The sequence below is a fragment of the Rattus norvegicus genome, chromosome 1 (genome assembly GCF_036323735.1).
Source record: "Rattus norvegicus strain BN/NHsdMcwi chromosome 1, GRCr8, whole genome shotgun sequence".
Lineage (NCBI taxonomy): Eukaryota > Metazoa > Chordata > Mammalia > Rodentia > Muridae > Rattus > Rattus norvegicus.
In genome coordinates, this window is record NC_086019.1 from 205,080,042 (window position 1) to 205,091,903 (window position 11,862).

The window sequence follows — 11,862 nt, forward strand, 5'->3', positions numbered from 1 at the left end:
ATTTGGACTTGATACTGTTGTGTTTATAACCCTCTATTCTGTGATAATTTTTTTTAAATTGGTATATGAATAAATCTGCCATGAATGCTGTCAATCATTGTTACTATTTGAAAAAGCAAGACATTGATGTGTTAAGATTTCAAAATGTTCATATATATTCTAAGCAAATGTTTATGATACAGTTGCTTTTTCATCTCTAGCTTTAAGCTCCTGTCTTCTAGTTATTTGTAAATATGTAAGAGATGACTGTGGAGTGTCTTCACTCCACCATGCAGTGCCTGAAACTTATTCTTTCTAAATGTACGTGGTTCTCATTGTCCTATATTCTTTAGCATTTCACAGTTTTACCAATTATCAAGTCTATTAATCATTATCCTACTAAGGCAGAGGTTTCTAGTTTCTACATGTGACATATAAATGTGGTATCTGTCTTTCTGTGCCTGATTTAAATTTCTTCACGTATTATTCTCCATTCCCATGTCTTTTCTTTCACGTAGGATATCATATTATTCTGACTGAATAACATTCCATTGTGCATAAATACAACCATTTCCTCATGCCCTCCTTCACTGACAAATACCTAGACCTATAATCAATCTTGCCACAGTCTCCTGGCCCTGTTAACACTTCCAGGTATGAGTTCTATCTAGAGAAGTGAGTCTTAAATTCAATGGGAAAGTTTTTACTTATCCAACAGCATCCTTGCCACTGTTAATCAGTGGCCATGTCTTGCCAAGTGGTTGTTGCTGTAGCTCATAGGGTTCAGAACTGAGTGACATTGGTGATGCTTTTTTCTCCCCAAGAGCCCTGCACAACATCTTTCAGAACTGTGAAAGCAAGCAAGTAGTGGTGAAGCTTGCATGTCTGTACCTACTTGACTTCTCCAGCTGACAGTCCAAGTAGGTGGTGTCTCTGCAATAGGATCTTACCATCACATTCTGGATGACAGCTGAGAGCAATAGCAAGAACTTGTAAGGTCTGAGAGTCAACAGTGGCCAGAAATTAACATCTTTTAAAGTGTTCATATATTACCAATGCAGAAATTTTATTTAATAGCATGTGATATCTAGTTAAGTTGTTGCCCCCTTTCTAGAATAATACCATTTAAAAATTTTTTATATCTGTATGAGTATGTTTTAGGAAGCGTCTACTGCAGCAGATGTCTATAGAGATGTTTCAAAAGGGTTCAGTGTTACGTACCTCTCCTACCCTTTGTCCCATCCTCCACATTATTTCATTTGTCTTATTTAATGAAGTCCTTTCCATCTGTGAAACATTATATGTCATCTCCCTTTCTACCTCTACATGTTGCCTTACTAGATAGTATCCTCTATGAGTATTTCAAAGGAACTACACTTATCTAGAGCTTGAAAGGTAATATCTACATGTGAGAGAAAGCTGGTAATGTTTCTCTTTCTGGGTCACTTGACTCTGGATGATTGCTTCACCTCTGCCCATTTTCCTAAATCTTTCTGATTTTATCTGTCTTAACAGCTGAGTTACGTACCATTTATAAATACTACATATACATACTACCCTGTACTTCCTGATACAAATGTATGGATAGGGGAGGATAAGATATGCTTCTTGATCCGAATTTTTAGGCAGAGAGTCCTAGGTGAAAATTCTACATTAAACAAACACCTAGGGGTATAGTAAGAAAATAGACGATGAAAGGTTTCCCTGATGCAAATGTATTCCCTCTTTTACTTTCTGACAGCAGAGAATTGTGATATCATCAAGTTTCAAAATCAGATTTCAGTGTGGTATAGTGTAATATTTTTCTCAGAAGCCAATCTACACATCTGTGAACTGCATATGCCCCACAAAGATGGTCAGTCCCAACGAGACAGAAATGACAGAGTTTGTTCTACAAGGTTTCTCAGAGCACCCTAGTCTAAGACTGTTCCTGATAGGCTGCTTCCTGTTCCTCTATACAACAGCTCTAGTGGGCAACATTATGATCATTGCTTTGGTCACTTCTAGCACTGGGCTCCACAGTCCCATGTACTTTTTCCTGTGCAACCTGGCCACCATGGATATTGTGTGCACCACCTCTGTGCTTCCCAAGGCTTTGGTTGGTCTATTCTCTGAGGAAAACACCATCTCCTTCAATGGATGCATGGCCCAGCTCTTCTTCCTTATATGGTTTGGATCCTCTGAGCTGCTGCTGCTCACAGTCATGGCCTATGACCGTTATGTGGCCATCTGCTTTCCACTGCACTACAGCACTAGGATGAGCCCACAGCTGTGTGGAGCACTGGCCATGAGTGTATGGTCCATCTGTGCTACAAATGCATGTGTGCACACTGGTCTGATGACAAGGCTGTCATTCTGTGGCCCCAAGATCATCACCCACTTCTTCTGTGAGATACCCCCACTCCTCCTGCTCTCCTGTACCCCCACATATGTGAATAGCATTATGACTCTTATAGCAGATTTCCTTTTTGGAGGCATCAACTTTGTGCTAACCCTTTTATCTTATGGCTGCATCATTACCAGCATCCTACGCATGCGTTCTGCTGAGGGCAAGAGGAAAGCCTTTTCTACCTGCTCATCCCATCTCATCGTGGTCGCTATGTATTATTCATCTGTGCTCAGTGCCTATATCAGTCCTGCATTCAGCTACAGCCCAGAAAGAAGCAAGTTTACCTCAGTGCTATACTCAGTCCTCAGCCCAACCCTAAACCCGCTCATCTATACACTGAGGAACAAGGATGTCAAGCTTGCCTTAGGCAGGATTTTGGCCTCTTTCTCACATTAACTGGCAATATGTGGGTTGTTGTATAGGCCTGGTCTATTCCTAAACATACTTCCCTAAGAGCAGTCTCATGGAGTGGGGTATCCCTATTGTTGTTTTAGAAACCTTTGTCTGATGATATTGGACAATTCCACTCACTGTACCTTCTTTCAGTCTGTGTAAATAAAAAATGCCAGCTTTATCTCCTGACAAGAACAAACCATTTCAAAAGTAAAGGATTTTTAGCTATTATTTTTTATTAAAATAGCTTCTAAGAGCCTGTCCCACATGTGGCCCATATATATACAGCCACCAAAACTAGGTAAGATTGATGAAGCTGTAAAAGTAAGCTGAAGTGGACCAGATATAGATCTCTCCTGAGAGACACATCCAGAGCATGTCCAATACATAAGTTAATGCTAGCAGCAAACCACCAAACTGAGAACAGGACCCCCTTGGGGGGAATTAGAGGAAGGATTGAAAGAGTTGAAGGAGCTTGCAACCCCATAAGAACAACAATGCCAACCAACCAGAGCTTCCAGGGACTAAACCACTACTCAAAGACTATACATGGACTAACCCAGGGCTCCAACTGTATATGTAGCAGAGAATAGACTTGTTGGGGCACCAGTGGAAGGGGAAGCCCTTGGTGCTGCCAATGTTGGACCCCCAGTGCAGGGGAATATGGGGGGGCAGTAAGTGGGATGTATAGGTGGAATACCCATATAGGGGGGGAGGGAATGGGGCCATGTGGACAGGAAACCGGGAAGGGGAATAACATTTGAAATGTAAGTAAAGAAATATATCTAGTAAAAAAATTGTAAAAATATTAATTGTATTAGTTAACACATTAATGAACAAGTGACCAAGGCCAACAATATCATTTTCTTAGTTTATATTTGATTCTTTGTTATTTTAGAAGCTATGTATGTTTTTCTATCAAGAATGTATTTCAAGAAGTTATTTTAAGTAAAGTTTATCTAACTTGAAATTCCTTGACTGAAAGATTTTCAGTGGATACTTTGGTGATAGTGAAAAAACATAGTCTTTCATACAGTGCCACCCTAAGAACACCACAGAGCCTTGGCTAGAAACTACAGCTAATGAATCTAAATTTCATAAGTAAACTTGTGGGGCCAGTGTGGCCTCAGTATCTTGGGAAGAATCAAGAATAGAGCAACTCGGGTTCACAATCTCACAACTCCCTTCTGTGCTATGCACATCAAAGCTAGTGAAACTGGTTTAAGGATGGATGCAATCAGTTAACAGAGATGAAGTTTAAGTTTCAACAATGAACTCACACATGTGTTTCTAGTTTATGACAATAAAAATAAATAATCAAAAGCACAGGAGAGATTAATTATCTCCAACAAGAGTTTTGGCGAACCTAGATGAATGCCTGCACAAGAAAGTGAAACTCCTCCTTCATATTTAAATAAAAGTCAACAAAGATTAAAGCATAGATAAATTTTTCTGTATAACATATTATAATTATAAATTATATTCTTTCCCCTCCTGCAACTCTTCCCTCATCCTACCTACTCATCCAATAAGACTGTCTCTCAATCTCTCTCCATCCCTGTCTCTCTGTGTCTGTGTATGTCTCTCTGCCTCTCTCTCTCTCTTTCTCTCTCTCTCTCTCTCTCTCTCTCTCTCTCTCTCTCTCTCTCTCTCTCTCTCTCTCCCTCCATCTACAAAATGCAAAGTAAGTTCTAACTAATCAGACAGAATAATAACAAAAAAAAAATACAGGCATGCAAAAAATTGAGTCTATTTTGTGTTGAAGAACCACTCCTGGCTAACACACTGTTGAGAACAAAAAGAAGAAAGAGGAGGAGGAAAAGCAGGGAGACTGGCATCTGTGCCCATTCCTGAGATATTGGTGGGAAGACAAGACAGCGCAGATAGGGCAGCATCTGCATCAACTGCTGCTGAGATGCCGTATCCTTTTCAAACTACCTCCATTCCTCATCAACTTACTTCCTTATTCTTCCTAACTGCTGCACCACACCAGGATTTGTGATGTAAATCATATATGGTACAGTAATTCATCCTTGTGACCCAAATACCTTTTCCAAATATTGATTTTTTTTCTCACGGTTCCAGAAGTTTCATTCCATGGCCACATGAATTGTTTTGGCCAATAGCGTGGCAGGACCTTGTGGCCATGAGCTTATTTAGCAGAGAAGCTTCCTCCCAACATGGCAGCTCAAAACACATAGAAGATGGCCTGTGCTCAAATGCCTTTCTCCTTTTCCCTTTAGCCCATGCTTTCTAGTGCCCTTGACTAGTATTACCCACATAGAGAGTGGACCCCTGCTTCAGTGATTACTTTCTGGAAACACTCTCACATGAATGAATGGAAGTGTCTCTCGGGTATCTCCTAGGTGATTTTTAATTCAGTTATGGTAGCAATAATGAGTAATGAATCATGAATCATTGTCCTGTCCTGCTTCACCTGTTGGTTTGTTTCTTCTTTAAGCCATGCTTTGTGCCACTTGTTCTGTTATTAGTCTCATGACTATAACCTATAGAACAAGTAATAATCAACCAAACACTAAGTATACAAATGGTCACACACACACACACACACACACACACACACACAAATCTCATAAATACATTAGTTAGGAATACTTATCATAGTGATGTAATGGATAAAGAAACTCTTATTTTTGATAGGTATCCATCTTGGTACCAATAGTAATTTGTTGGTAACTGACTTCCTAGAAGATAAGTTCTCAGTAACTCTTGACTCCTTTTTTCCCCACTCAGAAATGTACAGGTTCACCACCTGTACCCTGGCCAGAAGCCATCAGTTGGGAAAAGTTACACTTCAGCATCATTATCACAATTTTTTTTACATTTTATTTTTTTTATTAACTTGAGTATTTCTTATATACATTTCGAGTGTTATTCCCTTTCCCGGTTTCCGGGCAAACATCACCCTCCCCCCTCCGCTTTCTTATCAGTGTTCCCCTCCCCATCATCCCCCCATTGCCGCCCTCCCCCCAACAATCTAGTTCACTGGGGGTTCAGTCTTAGCAGAACCCAGGGCTTCCCCTTCCACTGGTGCTCTTACTAGGATGTTCATTGCTACCTATGACGTCAGAGTCCAGGGTCAGTCCATGTATAGTCTTTAGGTAGTGGCTTAGTCCCTGGAAGCTCTGGTTGCTTGGCACTGTTGTACATATGGGGTCTCGAGTCCCTTCAAGCTCTTCCAGTTCTTTCTCTGATTCCTTCAACGGGGGACCTATTCTCAGTTCAGTGCTTTGCTGCTGGCATTCGCCTCTGTACTTGCTGTATTCTGGCTGTGTCTCTCAGGAGCGATCTACATCCGGCTCCTGTCGGCCTGCACTTCTTTGCTTCATCCATCTTGTCTAATTGGATGGCTGTATATGTATGGGCCACATGTGGGGCAGGCTCTGAATGGGTGTTCCTTCTGTGTCTGTTTTAATCTTTGCCTCTCTATTCCCTGCCAAGGGTATTCTTGTTCCCCTTTTAAAGAAAGACTGAAGCATTCACATTTTGATCATCCGTCTTGAGTTTCATTTGTTCTAGGCATCTAGGGTAATTCAATCATTTGGGCTAATAGCCACTTATCAATGAGTGCATACCATGTGTGTTTTTCTGTGATTGGGTTACCTCACTCAGGATGATATTTTCCAGTTCCAACCATTTGCCTACAAATTTCATAAAGTCGTTGTTTTTGATAGCTGAGTAATATTCCATTGTGTAGATGTACCACATTTTCTGTATCCATTCCTCTGTTGAAGGGCATTTGGGTTCTTTCCAGCTTCTGGCTATTATAAATAAGGCTGCTATGAACATAGTGGAGCACATGTCTTTTTTATATGTTGGGGCATCTTTTGGGTATATGCCCAAGAGAGGTATAGCTGGATCCTCAGGCAGTTCAATGTCCAATTTTCTGAGGAACCTCCAGACTGATTTCCAGAATGGTTGGACCAGTCTGCAATCCCACCAACAATGGAGGAATGTTCCTCTTTCTCCGCATCCTCGCTAGCATTTGCTGTCACCTGAGTTTTTGATCTTAGCCATTCTCACTGGTGTGAGGTGAAATCTCAGGGTTGTTTTGATTTGCATTTCCCTTATGACTAAAGATGTTGAACATTTCTTTAGGTGTTTCTCAGCCATTCAGCATTCCTCAGCTGTGAATTCTTTGTTTAGCTCTGAACCCCATTTTTTAATAGGTTATTTGTCTCCCTGCGGTCTAACTTCTTGAGTTCTTTGTATATTTTGGATATAAGGCCTCTATCTGTTGTAGGATTGATAAAGATCTTTTCCCAATCTGTTGGTTACCGTTTTGTCCTAACCACAGTGTCCTTTGCCTTACAGAAGCTTTGCAGTTTTATGAGATCCCATTTGTTGATTCTTGATCTTAGAGCATAAGCCATTGGTGTTTTGTTCAGGAAATTTTTTCCAGTGCCCATGTATTCCAGATGCTGCCCTAGTTTTTCTTCTATTAGTTTGAGTGTATCTGGTTTGATGTGGAAGTCCTTGATCCACTTGGACTTAACCTTGGTACAGGGTGATAAGCATGGATCGATCTGCATTCTTCTACATGCTGACCTCCAGTTGAACCAGCACCATTTGCTGAAAATGCTATCTTTTTTCCATTGGATGGTTTTGGCTCCTTTGTCAAAAATCAAGTGCCCATAGGTGTGTGGGTTCATTTCTGGGTCTTCAATTCTGTTCCATTGGTCCATCTTTCTGTCTCTGTACCAATACCACGCAGTTTTTATCACTATTGCTCTGTAATACTGCTTGACTTCAGGGATAGTGATTCTCCCTGAAGTCCTTTTATTGTTGAGGATAGCTTTAGCTATCCTGGGTTTTTTCTTATTCCAGATGAATTTGCAAATTGTTCTGTCTAACTCTTTGAAGAATTGGATTGGTATTTTGATGGGGATTGCATTGAATCTGTAGATTGCTTTTGGTAAAATGGCCATTTTTACTATATTAATCTTGCCAATCCATGAGCATGGGAGATCTTTCCATCTTCTGAGGTCTTCTTTAATTTCTTTTCAGAGTCTTGAAGTTGTACAGATCTTTTACTTGCTTGGTTAAAGTCACACTGAGGTACTTTATATTATTTGCGTCTATTATGAAGGGTGTCGTTTCCCTAATTTCTTTCTCGGCTTGTTTCTCTTTTGTGTAGAGGAAGGCTACTGATTTATTTGAGTTAATTTTATACCCAGCCACTTTGCTGAAGTTGTTTATCAGCTTTAGTAGTTCTCTGGTGGAACTGTTGGGATCACTTAAATAATACTATCATATCATCTGCAAATAGAGATATTTTGACTTCTTCTTTTCCGATCTGTATCCCCTTGACCTCCTTTTGTTGTCTGATTGCTCTGGCTAGAACTTCAAGAACTATATTGAATAAGTAGGGAGAGAGTGGGCAGCCTTGTCCAGTCCCTGATTTTAGTGGGATTGCTTCAAGTTTCTCTCCATTTAGTTTAATGTTAGCAACTGGTTTGCTGTATATGGCTTTTACTATGTTTAGGTATGGGCCTTGAATTCCTATTCTTTCCAGGACTTTTATCATGAAGGGGTGTTGAATTTTGTCAAATGCTTTCTCAGCATCTAATGAAATGATCATGTGGTTTTGTTCTTTCAGTTTGTTTATATAATGGATCACGTTGATGGTTTTCCGTATATTAAACCATCCCTGCATGCCTGGGATGAAGCCTACTTGATCATGGTGGATGATTGTTTTGATGTGCTCTTGAATTCGGTTTGCCAGAATTTTATTGAGTATTTTTGCGTCGATATTCATAAGGGAAATTGGTCTGAAGTTCTCTTTCTTTGTTGTGTCTTTGTGTGGTTTAGGTATAAGAGTAATTGTGGCTTCGTAGAAGGAATTCGGTAGTGCTCCATCTGTTTCAATTTTGTGGAATAGTTTGGATAATATTGGTATGAGGTCTTCTATGAAGGTCTGGTAGAATTCTGCACTAAACCCGTCTGGACCTGGGCTCTTTTTGGTTGGGAGACCTTTAATGACTGCTTCTATTTCCTTAGGAGTTATGGGGTTGTTTAACTGGTTTATCTGTTCCTGATTTAACTTCGGTACCTGGTATCTGTCTAGGAAATTATCCATTTCCTGCAGATTTTCAAGTTTTGTTGAATCTAACCCGCACTCTTTGATTAAGCTTTTACTCATACCTGCTTGAATAAGCCCAATGATATCTGAAGGTCAACCTTTACAGTATGTAGATGATCTCATCCTGGATTCATGGACACCAAAATGTGAGCCTACAAGCCACAGAGGAACGACTGGTAACTCTCAAGCAACTAGGCTACCACATGCATGCTATAAAGGCCCTATTGTGTTCCAAGAAGGTAACTTTTTTGTGTTATTGCTTAGTGTAGGATAGAAGCAGGGACTCTGTCTTCAAGCACGATCCAAGCAATCTATAACTATTCCTTGGCCATAAGATAAAAGGCCTAATAAGTATGGCTTGGTCCAGTTGGATACTGCAGACTATCAATACTCAAATTTACAAAAGTAGTAATGTCATCAACCAAACCCTAGAAAGAAATGCCCCCTGAGCTAGGAATGCAAAGAAAATGGGTCATTCCAAAAGCTCAATGAAGTCTTGATGCCAGTCCCAGCACTCAGATTGCTAAGCTGTGCCATTTGTTTGTAGATGAATGATACATGGTGGCAAAGGATGCACTGACAAACTTTGGAATCAAGAAAATGCTAGTGGCCTGTTTGTCTAAAGACCTGCAACCTGTTAAGGTAGGTGGCAAGCTTGCATTTGGGCCATTGGTACTACAGCTACAATTTCTTTCATTTATGAAAGAAAACTGATAGATGACCATGGCTCAGGAGTTGGTTGTCATCACTTCACACTCCACTGAGATGCTCTTTTACAGAGTGTCTGAGCACTGCATGGCAATCTATGACATCCCACATTACCAGATCCTCTTTTCAGATGAACCGAAGATCAGATTCTTACCTTCTGCATTATTAAACCCATCATAACTCCTGCTTGATTTTGAAGCACAGACAGTCTATTACTATGCCCAGGTCATCAGCCAAAACAGGTGACTAGATATCTAAGACCAACCACTCAGGATGGCAAAATACAACCCTATTCACCAATGGAAGCAGTTATGCACAGGAAGGGGCAGCTGAGATGACACTTACTAAGGTAATCTGAGCTCAATCTAGGCCTCAAGAGACACCAGCCCAAAAGGCAGAATGTATAGCATTGACCTAGGCACTAAGAAGGGAAAATCACGATGCAGTCAATACCTATACTGATATTCAGTTTGCTGTTGCCACTGTACATGCCCCTGGTACTTTGTACCAGTGGCAGGGTTTGCTTTCTTCTTCAAGAAAAGAGATAAAAAAACAAAGAAGAGATCTCTTGCTTAGACTCAACTAGTTCTCTCCAGAAAATGCTTGCTCTTATCTATTGTCCAGGACACATGGACACATGCGCGCACGCGCACGCATGCACACACACACACACACACACACACACACAAGATCTCAGTTGAAGCCTGAGGCAACAGACTGGCAGGAACTACAGAAAAAATAGCAGCCACATGTTGAGTGGGGCCACTACAAACATTAGGGTCAACCTCACTTCTCAACTTCATGCCAGACACAGACCTAATATAGCATCCTACATACACCCATGAGGAAGAAAATTGGACCAGACAACAGAATACCAAGACAGGACTGGTGGTTCTTCCAGATAGACACTCCATCCTATCAGAAGTCCGGGGCCATCCCTTCTCTCTCAGATCTATCAAAGTACACGCCTGGAATTAACCAGATTGAAATAGTTAATAATAAACTGTATAGAATAGTAATTTCTCTATCACCAGATAAAATTTTGTAATTGAACAAATTACCTACTGCTTTGCTGTCTGTGCCCATGTCTTTCCCAAGAAGAGGAAAATCAGCACATATTGGTGCTCTAAAAATGAGTTCAGTTCCAGGGAACACTGTGAGTTGGGCCTCACTGAAGTAGCTCTGACAAGATTTGACTACCAATATTTGCTAGGTTTTGAAAATACTATTTCAAAATAGGTAGAATCTTTTCTTCTTCAAAAAGCATCAATGTAATAACTAAAATGTTAATGGTTGGTAGCTCACCTCCACTTATTCCTACAAGGAAAGAATACAGACTATTGCAATGTCTAAGTATTCCTTCACCAAGTCCTTACAAATGTTGCAGCGAATACCTAAGGCATCCAGACTCATCTATCACTGCCTATTCTGCCTTTGGCTGAACCAGCATTCAGTGAAACAAAGGACTTGGTGTGGGTCTACTGCCTGTCTAGAAGAACCTTGGGACCTTCCTGAAATGTATCATATGCTGTGAGCTTAACAAAACCCATAGTCACTGAGGGAGTAGGGATCATAGCTTACATTCACGATTTCCATCTAAAGATGGATACGACCAGCCAAGCAAAATTATGAAAATGGAAAGTATCTCAGATCCTCACAGCCCCCTAAACATGTGGTTCCTTCCTTCCTCAGACTCAAACTGACACTGGTGTTGGATATCTTGTCATGTGTCTCTTACCTTTGGCCAGATGAAAATGTTAAGATTCAGGACTGGGATTTGTCCAGGAAACCATGCTGCTTTTATCAATGGTCAACTAGTAAAAAAAACTAATAATGGATATTTTCTGAAATATCACCTGATATACTATGCTTAGATTTGATCTATGTTATTTCTTCAAAGACCAGCCAAACCTGACTGACCCACAAGATTAGAAACAACCACTTACAAGTAAAGTGGCAGGGTCATTTCCAGTAAATGATGGAAATGTAATAAATGAAACTTTTTCTGTATATGTCCTGCTGGTGGACCAACTCATTAGCATCAGCAGAAAGAAGATTATCACTGCTCTGCTCCAGATTGTGAAACAATGATTATATAAGAAGGGCATATCAAGCATCTAGAATTTAGATAAGTGGTTTTTAACCTTCCTAATGTAACCACCCTTTAAGATCATTCTCAGCTTGTGGTGAAAATTATTTTTGTTGCAACTTTATGACTGTAATTTTGCTTGTGGTATGAATTATAATGTATATATTTGATATTTCCATTGGTCATAAGCAAACCCTGTGA

The 11,862-nt window shown here is 40.3% G+C and overlaps 1 protein-coding gene across 1 annotated transcript; it reads left to right on the top strand.

Annotated features, from left to right (window-relative positions):
• The first annotated feature begins 1,831 nt into the window (after nucleotides 1-1,831).
• On the top strand, nucleotides 1,832-2,764 carry Or13a27d (olfactory receptor family 13 subfamily A member 27D). Its single transcript, NM_001000765.1, has one exon. It carries the CDS (start codon nucleotides 1,832-1,834, stop codon nucleotides 2,762-2,764), a length of 933 nt encoding a protein of 310 aa, NP_001000765.1.
• Nucleotides 2,765-11,862: the final 9,098 nt, after the last annotated feature.